Raw genomic sequence first — 15,455 nt, 5'->3', positions numbered from 1 at the left:
TTGCCTTTGTTCTTATTGTTTTCAGAACGAGTGACCCAACGTAAGTTTTCAAGTCTATTGTCGTTTCTTATATGGTTTATATGGTCTACAAAAGGTAAATTGTTAGGATTCAGTATAAAATGAGTTGCAATGACAACATGTTTAAGATAGTGTTTTCCACCCATCTTCATAATAGCATATCCGTCATTTCGCTTAAAACTCTTTTTGTCTTTTTGTTTCTGACTTCAAATGACTCACAACAGTGAATTTCATATTTCTCATCTAACAAACAAGTTTCCCAACGGTCTTCTCCAACAAACTCAGCGTACATTTCAAATAAAAAATGTCACTTTTTTAAAAATAAATTTTTTACTTCATGCAATGTTTTATTTTTGTGCCGTCTTCAAGTATGCCCCAATATTTCCTTTTCGATATTACATGAACTTCGGAAAATACCTTATCTAGCTTAAAACAGCCCATCTTTTCACCGACCATACCCATTTCAATGAGTTTGTTGTATCTTTCTTCGTTCGTCATGAGTGCGTCAATGTTCTCATAGTAAACCTTAACTTTCGATTTGACTTCGGAGAAGAATTTGTTGTAGTTGTCAAGGACTGCTTTTGCGAACTGAGGGTAAGACCAATGTTCGACAATAGGTTTTAATGTGGTTACTAAGCCACTTTGACCTTGAGTGAATTCGTACTTCAAAACAAAAGGAGAAAACCTTTCAACAAAGTTGTCGACCTTCTCATAATGTTTACTCTTCATCTCTTGAGGTTTCTTAATGGAATATCCCCATGTCGAATTCATAAGCAATTTGAGTGTCATTGCAAGTTTGGGGTTTGAAGCTTTCCTAATATCATACAGTTGTTGTATGACTTTTCCAACTGTATAGTTCCTTCCCGGGAACTCACCATCTTCGTTTGGAATTCCAGTCGGAATATATTGGACAAACCTCATGTACGCAGGGTTAAGGTCGACATAGTATATCTTTTCGTTTGAGTCGAACTTGTCGCAACCAATTGGTCCAGTTTGTGGAAATTCAAGTGAGTCTCTTATCTTCTGAGAAACTTCTCCTGTTATCTCATAAACATCGTCGAAGCAACCTGTTTCATATAAAACCTTCTGACCTAACTCAGATGCTCTCCAATACAATTTGACGTCAATTGGATGTCTCAATGGAAGTTTGTTTATAGCATCTTGAAGTTCTTGCAACCTCATTGGAAGTTCTTCTGGTTCAGGTTGGTATCCGAACAAACCAACTCCTTGTGGAACTGTGTACTTCTTTTGTACTAGAACTTTGTCTGGAACAACTTTTGGTCTTGCTAACAATGAAAAGTTTGTTTCGTCTTTTGGTACAAAAGTTTCTGTCAGCTTGTCATCTGGAATTGGTTCCAACAAACCTTTCTCGAAAAGAATGTTTACAGCTCTGACAATGTTGCACTTACTTTTACCAAAGAATGGGTTTGTAAGACTTTCGTTCAACATGAAGTGGTTGTGGACAATTACAATCTTCAACCATGGTAAGTCTTTGTCAACAACATAGTCGTCATGTGAAGAACCTTTAGCTGTAGGTATGTTGACTCGGATATTGACATTTGCCAACGGTGCAATTTTTGCCAATTGACCTCTGAGAATGTACCTTGTCTTCACACATGACTCAAGATACTTCATCTTCTCATCTGTAACAAGACCAGAGTTCCTGAGACATGTAAGAATGCAAGGTTCGTTGACAATTGTTTCAATTGAATTGTAAATCCCATACCTTGTCAAGTCAATGTCAGACTTATTTATGAACGGGAAGTATCCTGCATGTTGTCTGACTGCTTGAGGGTTAGGTTGGTACCATTCGAACTTGACACTTGCAATTCCTTCAATTGCATTCAAAATGTCTGAGTTGGAGTCAACCATTTGTTCTCTCTTTGTAGTCTTGAAAGCGTCAAGAAGTTTTGCGGCTGTTTGTTCATTGCCATGTGCATAGTAAATGTGACCATCCAAATCTGTTATGGTCAATCTGAGATTGTGTCCTTTCTTATTTCCGTCTTGAATTGCAGCAAGTACACCCATGAAGCCTTCTTTGTTCTTTCCTTCGTCAAAGTTTACTGTAAAGGTTCGACCGGATGTAATTTGACTTCTAACTTCACGATACTTTTCATATGCATATCTTGTTCTTTCCATGGGAGCATGTGCGTCTTCACCTTTTCCTTTTTTCCTTCTCAAAGGATGCAATTGTTCGTCATGTTTCCAGTAGAATCTGGCAAAGCCGTCGTGTCCTTCAACTTGAGGTTCACTAACATCGAAAGGCATGTCCATAAGACGTTCTTCTTCTAACCTCTCTAGTCTGTTTGGATAATTTGCACGTGCTGTTTCCAAATCCATTTCGTAGCGAAGACCAGACAATTTGTCATAGACTTTTATGGGTCTTCCCTTCCTATATTTAAAATTCTTCGAAACTCTCCAACCATATCTTTGTAACTCTGCTTTTATTCTAGCAGATTTTCTATCCATTCTATATGGGGGCATTTTTATAAAAATAAAAAAATATTTTTTTTCTCTTTACTTTACATAACCGCCTGCTGCCATAAGTCTTTGACGCCAACCCATACCAGCTAATGAAGGTTGACTTGGTTTAGTTTGGAAACTAAACTTTGGTTTTGGTTTATCTTCAGTTTTTGGTTTTTCTTCTTCTATCGGTTTTTCGTCACTTTTCGGTTCCTCTGACTTTACTTCACTTGCAGGAACAGTTGTGTCGTCAACATCTTCATAAATATCATATGCCATTTGTTTTTGTTTTCCTTTCAACTTTTTGTGTTTGTTGTAAAGTTTAGAATATTTCGACTCTAAGTCAATGAGATGTTCTATAATGAACTGTTGGTCAGTGAAGTATACTTTCCCATCTGTTGTCTCGAAAGCTCCTTCAGACTTCAATATTTTATTTGTGAGAGTCTGTTTCTTTTTTGAGAGACTAGCCGTTCCATTTCTATGAAAAGTGACTTTATAGTTAGGGTTTGTATTTCCAGACCTGGCACTTTCTATTATTGAATTTTTCTCTTCATCTGTAAGTTCTTTGACAGGTTTTGACAATGGTTCTGAACTTTTTGTTTGTGGTGTCAAATCTACCGTTTCAACTTCTTCGGTCATTTCATCTCAGTAAAAAATTTTAATTTGGTTTGTTTTCAACTGGTTGTTGTTGTTTTTTAAGTCTAAAATTCTCAGTTTAGGAGCCTGACAAATACGTTGTTAAATGCTGGAAGCCGACAAATCCATCTTGAACTCATTTGTCTCAATGCTGCATTGTTCATTTCATCTCAATAAAAAATTTACATTTCCCAAGTTTGAGGTGGTTGCGGTTGGTTATTGCTTACCCATTGTTGTGCATGGTTATATCCTCTGTTAAAGAATCTTTCACCTTGGTCCATATAGTGTCCTGCTTGGTTATAGTAGTTATTTGCTTTGTTATAATAGTTTCCTGCTTGTCTTCCTACATTGTCCATCCATCCTTGAACTTTTCCTCTTGTTTCAGGATTTGGAATAAGATTTGTTGCATCTCGTGCTACATCCCAACCTTTCTGTACAGTTTGTATAATAGGTTGTGCTTTCTCTTTAAGTATACCTAATGTACTCAAAATCTTCCTTCCAACTCCAAATACACCTCTGGCTATTGTTCCCACTGCGGGTAAAAATCTAGATGCGACTCCTGCTAATGCGCCAAATAAACCCATTTCTTATGGGTTAAAAAATGACGAATCCAAACAAGGACCCCTATGTTTCTAAGGCAACAAAGAAAGCACTCATGATAAAAATCTTTAGTTCAACACCAAATGCTTGGTTTATGGATATCTTGGAAAACATTCCGAGGTATAGAGAAGATGGACCACCATACTGGTTAATATTTGTTGGTCAAAACACAAGATACTGTGAAGCCATACCATTATGGTCCAAAAATATTTTAGATGTGAAAACTGCTTTGACAATATTCGTTGACAAATACCATCCAACAAAACTGACATCTGACTGTGAAAGTTCTTTCAAATCAGATGATGTAAAAAACTATCTGCGTTCAAAAAATGTAAACCAATATTTCATTGTCGACCAAAACCATTCTGCTCTTGGTGTCATTGACGGATGTATAAAAATGTTAAGAGACTTAAACCAACCACAAGGTGGTGAAGCAAATGAAATGTCATATGACGACAAATATAGACACTTCTCCATGGCAAAGATGAGACAAGTTTTAAATATTTACAATAACCGTAAACAAAAAGGTTTGGGAAACCACTCCCCCGAAGAAATGAAAAACAACCCTGACTTAGAGAAAGACTATATATTTAATAATTTAGTCAAAAGAGACAAACAAGAAAGAATGCCGGGCTTCAAACTTCAGAAAGGAGACAAAGTAAAAATAGAAATACCTAAACGCGACCCATATGAAAATACTATTGACTATGACAACAATGGGAACCCGACAGGTACTCACATTCGTGTTCGTAAAAATAGAAGAAAGTATACAAGAGAATATTATGAAGTTTTAGGCAAACATGGCAAAATGTACACACTGCAAGCAGAAGATAAAACTACTATTGTCAGACCTCGTTTCAAACTTGTCAAAGTTCAAGGTGGTATACTTTCAAAGACAGTTCCTAACAAATATAAGACAACTCCTGACGAATATGCTAAAGAAGTTGAAAATGACGACTAAGCAATTCTATACCATGCGTAAACTGTCATGTAAGGTGGCATGTAGTCTTTACTTTGTCCCGTTGTTTGCGTATATCCTGAAACGAAATGTGTATGGTTTCCTTCTCCCTGAGTGTCATCCCAGTAACAATTTATAGCAAACTTAACGTCCTCTTTAACATCATATCCTTGACCTTTTGTCATTCCTGACCAATCCCAATATCTATGCTTATGCCAACCTGCTTGAGATGTAGTTAATCTTATGTAATGACTGTATGCAGGTAAATTTTCACCTGAAATCGTTTTACTTCCACCTGTTTCCTTTGAAGAGTTTGCACAATACAAAAACCTGTCGACTATTTGTTCCCATGCACCAACACCAAACATTACTTGAGGACCTCTTGCATCCATAGATGTATAAATAGAACCTACTGGGTTCATTAAATCAAACATATGAGATATTATAGGATTGTCTCTTTTGAACTTAAAATATAGTGCAACTATTTCAGGTTTCTTCTGGTTTGTGTCAGAATATTTTTTATAATATAATCTTATGTTTTCAGGGTAGGTACAGTCTTGACTATAATATTTATTTCTGTCATCTGTATAATAATATACTATTCTCGTTTTTCTATTGCATTATATCTTTTATATCTATAATAATCTAAATATAATGTTAATTTTTTTGGGTCTACATGTGGTGTTCTGTCGTCATCTCCATAGTCATAATAATGTGGTGCTGGAGCTGGGTCAGGCAATGTCATATCTGCCATTTCATAAACTCTTAAATATTTCTTTTGTTCGTCTCCATATAAGTTTAAGTAGCAGTTGTTGTCTAATGGAACTTTAACTTGTGTACCATCATTCTTTTTATAGCTTACATACATTTCATTGTTATTTTTCGGAATGAGTTTATGCCGTGTACCATTTTTTAAGGACTGTACCAACTGCCATCTAAAATAGTTATTTTCTTCATTGACAGAAAAGTCACCAACAATAGTTTCAATATTTTTTGTTCCTATCAAACTTTGGTATATTTCATTGACATATGTTTTATCTGCTTTATTTTCAAGGCTAACGTTTAAGTCTGTTATTTCAGAAGATGTATGTGTATGTCCAATGTCACTTTTCCTGTTTAAGGTTTCTTGTAAGTTTGTAATATTTGCAATGGTATGTGTATGAGTCTTATTTGCTTTTGTCTCTAATGTTTCTTGTAAGTTTGTGATATCAGATATAGAATGTGTATGAGTCTTATCTGCTTTTGTCTCTAATGTTTCCTTAAGACTTGGTATTTGGTTAATATAATGTATATGAGTCTTTTTAGAATATTCGTTTTCAGCTCTTGTCACTTCACTTGACATTTTATTGTCAACATATGTTTTGTCTGCTAGTTCAGGATGAGTATGTTCTTTTGTTGCATAAGCATTGTTAGCTCTTTCTTCTTCTTTTGCTATTGCATCGTCTACATATTCTTTGTCAGCTTTGTTGTCAACATCTGCTTTCAAAAGAAGTTCATTTATAGGTTTCTCGTTTAAAGTTCCTTTTGTTGGATTTATACAGACAGTATGGTTCTTATTGTCTTGAAATAGAAACTCATCTGTTATAGGGTTTAATGTCAGTTTTAAGTTTCCTTCTTTCAATGACTCAGATATCTTAGAATAGTTTGAAAAGTTTGTTGTGTTCTTATTTAGAGCTTGCATAATGAGTTGTCGGTTGTGTTGTATTTCTCTCATAGACGCTGTTTCATTTGACATTTTTATTATAGATAAAATATGCTTCCAATAGAAAAAGAAAATTCTAGAGTTGCTACAACTAAACCATTAGATGAACTTTTTACTAATGTCGGTCAAAAGGTTGATATAGATACTATAAAGCATGAAGGCTATCGTTTTGACTACCCATTAAGATGGTTAAGAGACCCATCCGTCACAAAAGCTATTGGCTTTCGTAGAATGAAGTTTGTCTCACAAGTTCAAACAGGTTTTCCATTTATTGTAAGGTTTCATATAGATTATACATCTGAAGGGCAACGAAAAATGTGGGAAGAAATTGAGCTAATACAAGTTGACCTCTCATCTTCTCTAGAGACTGCTTTAAAAAATATAGAAGATAAAATAAATTCATGTTATGCAAAATATGCTGATGAATATGCAAATACCGATAGCACACTTTATGTGAGAATTGTATATGACAAACAAAATTCACAAGTGTCATTTCAAATCTCCGAAGACAATCCAAATAAAGACGAACAAATATATACAGAATTTACTGCAATGCCATGGTATTATTTGCAAAGAATGTTAAATCAGAAAGTTGAACCTCCTTTAGCAAATATCTACAATCGATATGCAAGAGATGAACCATATTTATTTAAAGATGTTTTCGACCAAGATGCTGTGATAGTTCATGCTTCATTTTCTGGCGCCCAAAACTCTTTCTGATGCTTGGCAAATGACTTTTACGAAAAACCTACAAAGTTATACGAACCACCAAGTGGAAGTATTTCAGACTTTCAAGTATGGTTTACTACAGATGGAAGAAAAAGAATAATTCCATTATACCACGCGTTTTACTTAGAACTTAGTTTCATATACAACTACTATCGAACGGTAAAAATATAATTTTTTAATACGGTTGAGGTGTTGGATTTGGTTGCCAACTAGACTGTGGTGCAGGTTCAGGCTGTTGTATAACAGGAGCTTGCTCTTCTGGTTCAGGGTCTTTAGGTATAATACCAACGAACTGACCTACTCTTTTACCAATATTTTTGACACCGTTCCATACTCCTCTTCCGACAGATTTTATTCCATTCCATATACCTCTTCCAACTCTTCTGAAGAAGTTTCCAATACTACTGAAGAAACCCATTTACTACGTGTAAAAATCTAATGTCCGCCTAGTCTCTTACGTTTCCTGTTGAGTTCCATAGCATTCTTTAACTGGAGCTCATACATTCTGTTTCTCCTCTGGTAGAAAACATATTCTGGGTCAACTCCTGTGTTCGCGTCATCTGCATAAAGTTGTTTATATCCCACTTCAGGGTTTGTATAAAACTCTTTCCATCTCATATTTGCATACCATGGTGGCAAACCTAACGCAGCGTCATTTGACATGGCAGTTTGCATTTGTACATCTGTTGGCACTTGACCATAGTTTGCCATTGCAGTTTGTATTGTTGTAAACGAAAACGATAAAAACTGTTTGACAGAAAAGTGACACTTTACATGGCAAAAAATAGAGCCTTACTTTTGAGATACTTGAGATTGAAACTGAATCTTATGAGGCGGTGATCTTGAATCACTACCTCATAAGGTTCAGTTTCATATAAAATTTGTTGCAATTTGTTATTCTTTTGCAATTATTTCTTATAAGATTTTACATCTTTTAGCGGGGAATGTTTGTTATCATGTATATATTATAAATATCTACACGATAACGAACATTCATCGCTAAATTGCTGAGAAACTTTGAGGAAATGTCGAACAATTTCCTCAAAGTTTCTCAGATTTATATAGATCACTAGAGTCCCCTAGGCACTGATTCTGGTTCAGTACCTAGGAGGCTCTAGTTCTCTAACGAACTGATAAAATGTTTTTAAATTTTTGGATATTGCTACCTGTGAAGCACTGACTTCAAGTCAGTACCTCACAGGTAGCAATTACATTGAAAGATGGGAGAAACTTTGTCCGAATGTTAAACTATTCGGACAAACTTTCTCCCATTTGTAGTGGAGATGGAAGGCTTTGAGGTATATTATATTAATGTATACCCCAAAGCCTTCCATCTCCACTTGAAAGTTCCAAAACTTTGGGTTAATAGTTTGCAATTAACCCAAAGTTTTGGAACTTTCTAGAAGGAATTGCAGGGTAGGAGGTACATATTCATACTATGTACCTCTTACCCTCCAATTCCTTCCTTAACATAAACAAATTTGGAGTTAATTGTTTGCAATTAACTCCGGGTTTGTTGACCTCCAAATGAAAATGAAAGGGTAAGAGGTATATAGTGACCCTATATGCCTCTTACCCTTTCATTCTCATTAATTATGGGAGAAGCTTTGGCCGAATGTTAAATTATTCGACCAAAGTTTCTCCCATTTTTTGAAGGGATTGGAGGCTATGAGATACTGATGCAATGTCAGTACCTCATGGCCTCCAATTCCATCCTGAAACTGATCAAAGTGGACCTTACATGCATTTGAAATTTGCCATGTAAAGTCCACTTTTTGAGAGAGAGGATTTGACTGCGTCAAATCATCTTTTTCGTTTACGAGAGTATTCTAACTTCATTTGGAATATTCTCTGGGTTTGGTTGTCCAGGTTGCTGTGCATTCGCTAAGTTCTGTGCGTCCATTTAATATTAGATAAAAATATCTCTTACGAGTACATATGCTGAACATTTGCAGGCATTGGTTCATCTTCATATTCTCTGTACTTTTCTGCCACGTCAAATAAATAAATGACACAATGGAAAAAACCTAAAACAAGTAGTCCTATTTCAAACCACATTTACTTACTAATAAAATTTCTTTGTTATGACACTTTCTCCAGTTTATAGGACCTCTCTCATATTCTATCTTGTCATATATAAACTCATAGTCATGTATGTCCTCTAACCATCTCATAACGGTTTCCAAACCACTTTTATCGGATGTAAAGTAAAAGCATGGATGGTTATGTATAACGTCTAAAGTTTCTAAAGAGTCTCTCAAAGTCCAGTCTACTTGGTATTGAAAATCCCATGTGTTATAGAACGGCGGGTCCACTATAAAGAAAACATTTTCCTTGTCTTTATATTTTTCATACAACTCTGTCCAATGACATCTCACAAACTCTATACCCTCAATATATTTTTCTATGTCCTCTTTGAAAACATTTGTATAGTTAAGATATAAAACTTTTGACATAAGTGTTTCAATGTCATGAACTCTTATAGCACCACTATATAATAGTCTAGCAGATATACTATCCCAGTCTATATATTCTGCTTTTTTCAAAACCTCTCTCACAATATTTTCTTATCTAATGGTATACGTTCCATCTTACCTATAGGTATCTTTTCTTTTAACTCTTTCAATATATTGTTTGTGTCTGGAATATGTTTGAGACGGTACATATAGTTGTCGAAGTCATTGCATATAATCTTTGAGTCTGGGAATATTGTATGGCACAAATGGGATATATAGAAACTTCCACCGAACAAATCTACAAATGTTAGACCATTCGGTAGTTTCTTAAGTTCTCTCAATATAATATCTTTACATCTACTCTTATTTCCAAAGAACGGTAACGGTGGTTTTGTAAAATTCATTTATATATAATAATAAAAATGTTTTTACCCGAAAAGTGACAGAAAAGTGACAAAACATGAAAACATATATAATTTGTGAAAAGTGACACAAAAAGTGACATATTAAAAGTGATATAAAAATGACACCATTAATATGATGTAAATAACAACGGTTTTGGTTTTGTCACCGGCTGGTCGGCTGGGGTTCGGTCCTCCTCTTGGGTCTTGGGCAAAATTTCTTATGGGCTAGAGGGCGCAACGCGCCTGGAAGCCCCACTCACCTGACCTTATTTCAATAAAAAATGAACATCGGATGGGCCAATTTTGAAAATCTTGATCAGCGGGCTCTCAGTGAAAACTCCAATGTTTAAGGTTTTGATCAAATCTCTTCTTTTTGATATCTGAAACGACAGATAGGTAGATAATGATATGGTCATGTTATAGCCATGCTTATGCAGAATGATATCTATTCTATCAAGAGAAAAAAGACCTCGAAGTGCAGAAAATTGAATAGTTGTAAACTAAAGCGGTGATTATTCAAATCCACCATTAAAAAATTGATTTTTCAATTTTATTATAAATATATATCGAACACAATTTGAATATCATATTTCATTGTGAGATTGTCGATTATGTTGAAGAAAGTCACTCAATAAATTCGATTTTTTTACCAAAATTCAATTTAATCGTCATCTCTTAGAGTGAAGCTCCTCATTGGAGCTATAGGACCCCAACGTGGCAATATATTTCACCTCCATCGTGCTATGTATACATCAATGAATGTTGAGTTATATATAATAACACTGCAAGGACATACATGTCATAGAAATGAATCCCTGTGAATAAGGGATCCTTTGCTTTTATATGTATGTTTTATTAACAACATTCATATCTAGATACTCGCAACTAATATAACCTTATGTCATTTAAATACTATGAGATAATAACAAAAGCGTATAAATGATAGGTTTTTATATCAGGCAAATACATATATAAATTTCTAAAGGTGCCATTTTTTGATGAGATAATTATTTTTGAATTGGAACTGAAGTATTTCTGGTGATTTCAACGAAATCGAAAGATTTATCGAGGAACTTCAAGCATTCTACTCTTGCTTTGCTGTTTGAAGGCCTTCTTGACAGCCCAATTGTATTTTGAAGGTGGTGCTTTATATTATAATAGATAGGGCGATTCCCGAAAGCGTCATACGCTACGTAGTTCATGATGAAGTCTTCACAATTGTTTTTCTCAGCCGAATAGTCTATTACGCTTTTATATTTATATGAATGATAGATTTCAAACAAATCTACGTTTATAAAGGAAAGTCCAGTAAGAACAATGTTGAAATCACGGCCTCTCTTCCAGCTATACTTTCCTTTTCTCCAAAGAGTTGCGTAATTTCCGAAAACTGACAATGGAAAGCCTCTACGTTTAAATTCTTCAAAAGCAGTGTCTAAAGCTGTAAAATTAACGAAAATATCATCATCAATATTGCATATGGTCTGAGTCTCGAGGTTTTGGGGTATTAAAAATCGAGCAACAAGTTCTCTCATTTCAGTATCAATTATTTCAATAGGAACTGTAGAGTTTGAAATGTTATATGCAGTTAAATTAGGAGCCGGTATTGAATGCTTGAAATCGTTCCAATATATGTAAATTTTTTCGCAATGCTTAGATTCTTGCTTTAAAAGTGAGTTTAATATTTTAGATAGAATTGGAATTCGACGGAAACTACTTAGGTATATGATTGAGTATTTGTCTTTACTTAATTCTCGATCAGGTTTAAGATTTGATAATCCAGGGCCAATAACTTGTGAATATCCGCTTGTTTCAATTATTGAAGTACCAAAAATGACTGAAAAGAATATACATAGCAAGGATAAAAATGTTATTGATCCAAAATTTGTCCATAATTTAACCAGAGCATAACTCATATCTTTTAAGGTTATCGTCCGACCAAACACCAATTATCGTTTTTTATATTTATGATTATCTCAGGAATATTCATGCTATTTACTTTATCATTTCAACAGGCAATATCAATATATTTTACTTTCGCTATTGTAGTTCCAAATAAATAGCATACACAATATTTTGATAAAAAATCAATCTGACAGCGAAAAACGGTTATTTGTCGGTACTTTCCCTTTTATAGCAAACACTTTTTTGACACACATATGACAACAGAGGATTATACCATGTTTGAGTTACTAAAAAGAAAAGATACAGGGTGAGATATAAAAAGACATCGACAAAAACGAAGTTCATTATACTCAGAATTTAAAGAATAGTAAAAATGAATATGAAACATGACTTTCATTTGATTTCGAGATAACATATCAATATAGAGATCTTATTGTGTTATGAAAATCAAGCTAAAACAGAGCTTGGCGAGCCACAAAAATTTGACGTCAAGGGTTAAATGAGTTTTGGTTTTATATTTCAAAAATCTTCCATATATATATTAGTCATTGAATCAGTATTTATCATCGTTTTGTTTTCAACTATTGGCGGTATCACGTATAATGGAGAATTCCACAGTAACATGAATGTTTTATTGTCATGGTCAGGAGACCTTTTCAATCTTGGACCAGCTATATACGCCGTAGTCAATGCACATCCAGATCAACATATTTCCTTTTATATTACAACTGTCAATGCAGATTTATTACCAAAATATAAAACTCATTTTGCAGAACGCCCAATCCTTAATACAAAATTCTATTTCGAAACATACCAAACACGGTACTTGACTAAAAGAATATGGATAGTTGGGTACGACACTTATATTCGAATTGTTTTTCCTAATGCGCATCCTGAAATGGAAAGATTCTTACAATTAGATGGAGATGCAATTGTAGTACAAGATATTAAAGATATGTACTTCCATGATTTCAACAACCAATCTGCAATCGTAGTTTTTGATTTTGCAAGAAGATTTGAAGGATTCAAAAATTACTTTAACGCCGGTGTTATGGTATTCAATAATTTTAAGTACATAAATGATAATATTCTGAATAAATCCATTGAATACTTGAAATGGCTCAATGGACACATGGGCCGTTGGTACAATGATCAAAGAGTATTAAACAAAATGTTTATAGACTCAAGAATAGTTTTCCCTCAAAAATATAACGAATTTGATTTCAGAAAGTTTGGGAATAACACCAAAATCTTTCATTTCTATCGTGCGAAGTGTAAACCATATAACCAAAAATGCAACAGAACGCAAGCTCCATACAAACTTTGGGATTGCTTTTATAAAACATACAAAGAAAAGCCTCTTTTATGGCGCGATACTCGTAATATTACAATCTGTACAAATGAAATGTTCAATTAACGTAGATGGTAAATTAATTATGATTCTCACAATTTTGAGAACTTCTGACATCATTTGCCAGACAAATTGAATGCAATGAAGTATGATTTTTTAATGCTTGATATAGATTTGTTATAATATAATGTATTTATTTTTCTAGTTGAAGTCTTGCGGACATGAAATTAATTTTTTTTTATTTTGGATATAGGTCAGGTGCGTGGGGCTTCCAGGGGCTGCGCCCCTTCTAGCCCCGGAGAAACTAGAGGAGGAATGATACAAAGACCAGATGAAAAAAATAAAAATATTATAATAAAATTAAATTTTTAGTCTTAAATTGTTTTTTTTTATTCGGTATATTCTGAATCTTGAATGTCTTGGAAATTTTCTTCTTCTTCGCTCTCTGAGGTGAGGATTTCTTCGACTTCTTCTTCTTCTTCGCCATTGGGAGCAACAAATCCTGCGATGAAAACTTTGTATATACCTTCTTGAGGAGTCTCTATGATGAAAGTCGTATTGTTGAGGAAATGGAACTCGACATCTTGAACAAATTGGCAACTGCTGTGTGTGAATTTTGCAATTGTGAGAGGCTTTCCTTTATAGTCCTTGGGAAAGCTTGAGATGGTTACTGTTCCTCCATATGGAACTCTGGCAGGAATATCTAAAGCAACAGTTGTTATAACGTGGAAATTGTCTAAGAATTGAGGCATAGGTTCAATGCAGTATAGTCGTTTTGACTGGTTGTCTTTTGTGTAGAAATATAAATAGAATGACCTTTCACCATGTTCATTCAATTCTTCCAAATAATTGTATGAATTTGGATATATACGGACAAATTCAGCAATTTTAACTTCTTGTAAATGCTTCTGCAAGTTCTTTGGAAACAAGTGAATGAACTGGTCAATAGCTTGCAACGCTATGAGATTGGCAGTAACAGGTAAATATGAAGCAAACATGTCAACAAGTACGCCAGGGTCTTTGATTTCGTTTTCAAAAGGCTGAATGGCATCCATGACAGCTTGAAACATCTCGTTATAATCTCGATTGTCTTCTGAACCCCACTGTTCATTTAACTTATCTAACAATTCGAACCTTTTCTTTGCGTATTTTCTACGAACTTTCTCTGAAAGAGGAGTGTCTCTATCTTGTGTGTCTTGAATTTGAGACTTAAATTGTTTGCTAAAGGCGATATATCGTGTTTGCGACCTAGTGGTCATTGCAGAATGTGTTTCTGTATGTTCGATTGGATGTGTTTCTGTATTTTCGGGTGGTTGTGTTTCTGTATGTTCGATTGGAGTCTGATTGGTATGAACTTCTTCTGAAAATGCTTCTGTTCCGATAGTTGTTGTTGCCTGACCTGTTGGCTGAGTTGTTTCTGTTGTGTTTTGAGAAGAAGAACTCAAATTGTTGGACAATTTGTTTGCAATTGTATGAGGAAGTTGCTTTGGTATTATAGGAGGTCGTAAGGGTTTTGAGAATGGTGAGACATAAGTTGTAGGAACTTTAACTGCAGAGGTAGTCGACGAATTGTTTGCGACACTTGTTCTTCCTTCCATTATGAAAAATGAACTGTTTTTTTCGGACCACTCATAGAAAAGTTTGAAATAAACCGTTTTCGTCAACGGAGACCCCATCTATAATTTTATTTTATTGAAAAGTCTCCGTTGGCAAACCGTTCCATCTCAAATATTTGAGAAGATAACTTCACATTTTGACTTTTAAATACATATTTTTCACCATCGGACAAACTTTTGACTGGATGGACTTTACACGAACATTACACTTGTCAAAATATTTTTAACATACGATAGTATATATTTGTTCGAACAAATAATGGTCTATCGTCAACGCTCATAGAGATAGACCCACTTTTCTAAAGTATATATTTGAGTACTTTAAAAAATATTATAGAACAATATAACAAATATTTTACAAAACCGACAACACTTTGACCAAGTAGTTTTTTGAGCTGAACAAAAAGTGTCATATAAACATCTGTCAAAAACCGCTTTTTAACTTCACTTAAAATGCCACGTAAGCTACGTAAGAATATACGTAAGAGGAAGGGAGCATTGAAACATCCAATAGTAAAACTGACACCACAACAACAGTTGCAACAACAAATGATGAATGACCCCACTATGTTGCAACAAATGTCAAGCAACCCTATGCTTTTAAACCGAGTTATTGGTGC

At 34.4% G+C, this 15,455-nt stretch overlaps 9 protein-coding genes across 9 annotated transcripts, besides 2 other annotated features; 2 read left to right on the top strand and 7 right to left on the bottom strand.

Moving 5' to 3' along the window:
• Positions 1–5,978: part of a mobile genetic element that runs on past the window's edge.
• TVAGG3_0184090 (DNA/RNA polymerases family) lies at positions 544–1,467 on the bottom strand (the record flags this gene model as incomplete). The annotated part of the gene is made up of 1 exon (XM_051225732.1): positions 544–1,467. A coding segment is annotated over one exon (924 nt), but the record flags the coding sequence as incomplete, so codon positions are not given.
• On the bottom strand, positions 1,635–2,487 carry TVAGG3_0184080 (uncharacterized protein; the record flags this gene model as incomplete). The annotated part of the gene is made up of 1 exon (XM_051225731.1): positions 1,635–2,487. A coding segment is annotated over one exon (853 nt), but the record flags the coding sequence as incomplete, so codon positions are not given.
• Positions 2,536–3,120, bottom strand: TVAGG3_0184070 (phage tail repeat-like family; the record flags this gene model as incomplete). Its single annotated transcript, XM_051225730.1, has 1 exon — positions 2,536–3,120. One exon carries the CDS (start codon positions 3,118–3,120, stop codon positions 2,536–2,538), a length of 585 nt encoding a protein of 194 aa, XP_051110716.1.
• Positions 3,300–3,701, bottom strand: TVAGG3_0184060 (uncharacterized protein; the record flags this gene model as incomplete). Its single annotated transcript, XM_051225729.1, has 1 exon — positions 3,300–3,701. One exon carries the CDS (start codon positions 3,699–3,701, stop codon positions 3,300–3,302), a length of 402 nt encoding a protein of 133 aa, XP_051110715.1.
• A 714-nt stretch (positions 5,979–6,692) lies between the features above and the next one.
• Positions 6,693–7,097, top strand: TVAGG3_0184040 (uncharacterized protein; the record flags this gene model as incomplete). The annotated part of the gene is made up of 1 exon (XM_051225728.1): positions 6,693–7,097. One exon carries the CDS (start codon positions 6,693–6,695, stop codon positions 7,095–7,097), a length of 405 nt encoding a protein of 134 aa, XP_051110714.1.
• A 184-nt stretch (positions 7,098–7,281) lies between these two features.
• On the bottom strand, positions 7,282–7,524 carry TVAGG3_0184030 (serine threonine-protein phosphatase family; the record flags this gene model as incomplete). The annotated part of the gene is made up of 1 exon (XM_051225727.1): positions 7,282–7,524. One exon carries the CDS (start codon positions 7,522–7,524, stop codon positions 7,282–7,284), a length of 243 nt encoding a protein of 80 aa, XP_051110713.1.
• Positions 7,525–7,541: 17 nt separating this feature from the next.
• TVAGG3_0184020 (uncharacterized protein) lies at positions 7,542–7,724 on the bottom strand (the record flags this gene model as incomplete). The annotated part of the gene is made up of 1 exon (XM_051225726.1): positions 7,542–7,724. One exon carries the CDS (start codon positions 7,722–7,724, stop codon positions 7,542–7,544), a length of 183 nt encoding a protein of 60 aa, XP_051110712.1.
• A 105-nt stretch (positions 7,725–7,829) lies between these two features.
• Positions 7,830–8,932: a mobile genetic element.
• Positions 8,933–10,973: 2,041 nt separating this feature from the next.
• TVAGG3_0184000 (macromolecule glycosylation) lies at positions 10,974–11,498 on the bottom strand (the record flags this gene model as incomplete). The annotated part of the gene is made up of 1 exon (XM_001293065.2): positions 10,974–11,498. One exon carries the CDS (start codon positions 11,496–11,498, stop codon positions 10,974–10,976), a length of 525 nt encoding a protein of 174 aa, XP_001293066.2.
• A 3,790-nt stretch (positions 11,499–15,288) lies between these two features.
• TVAGG3_0183990 (protein of unknown function, DUF4106 family) lies at positions 15,289–15,439 on the top strand (the record flags this gene model as incomplete). The annotated part of the gene is made up of 1 exon (XM_051225725.1): positions 15,289–15,439. A coding segment is annotated over one exon (151 nt), but the record flags the coding sequence as incomplete, so codon positions are not given.
• Positions 15,440–15,455: the final 16 nt, after the last annotated feature.

This window comes from Trichomonas vaginalis, chromosome IV (assembly GCF_026262505.1).
Source record: "Trichomonas vaginalis G3 chromosome IV, whole genome shotgun sequence".
Classification (NCBI taxonomy): domain Eukaryota; phylum Parabasalia; order Trichomonadida; family Trichomonadidae; genus Trichomonas; species Trichomonas vaginalis.
This window is presented reverse-complemented; position numbering and strand designations above follow the sequence as displayed.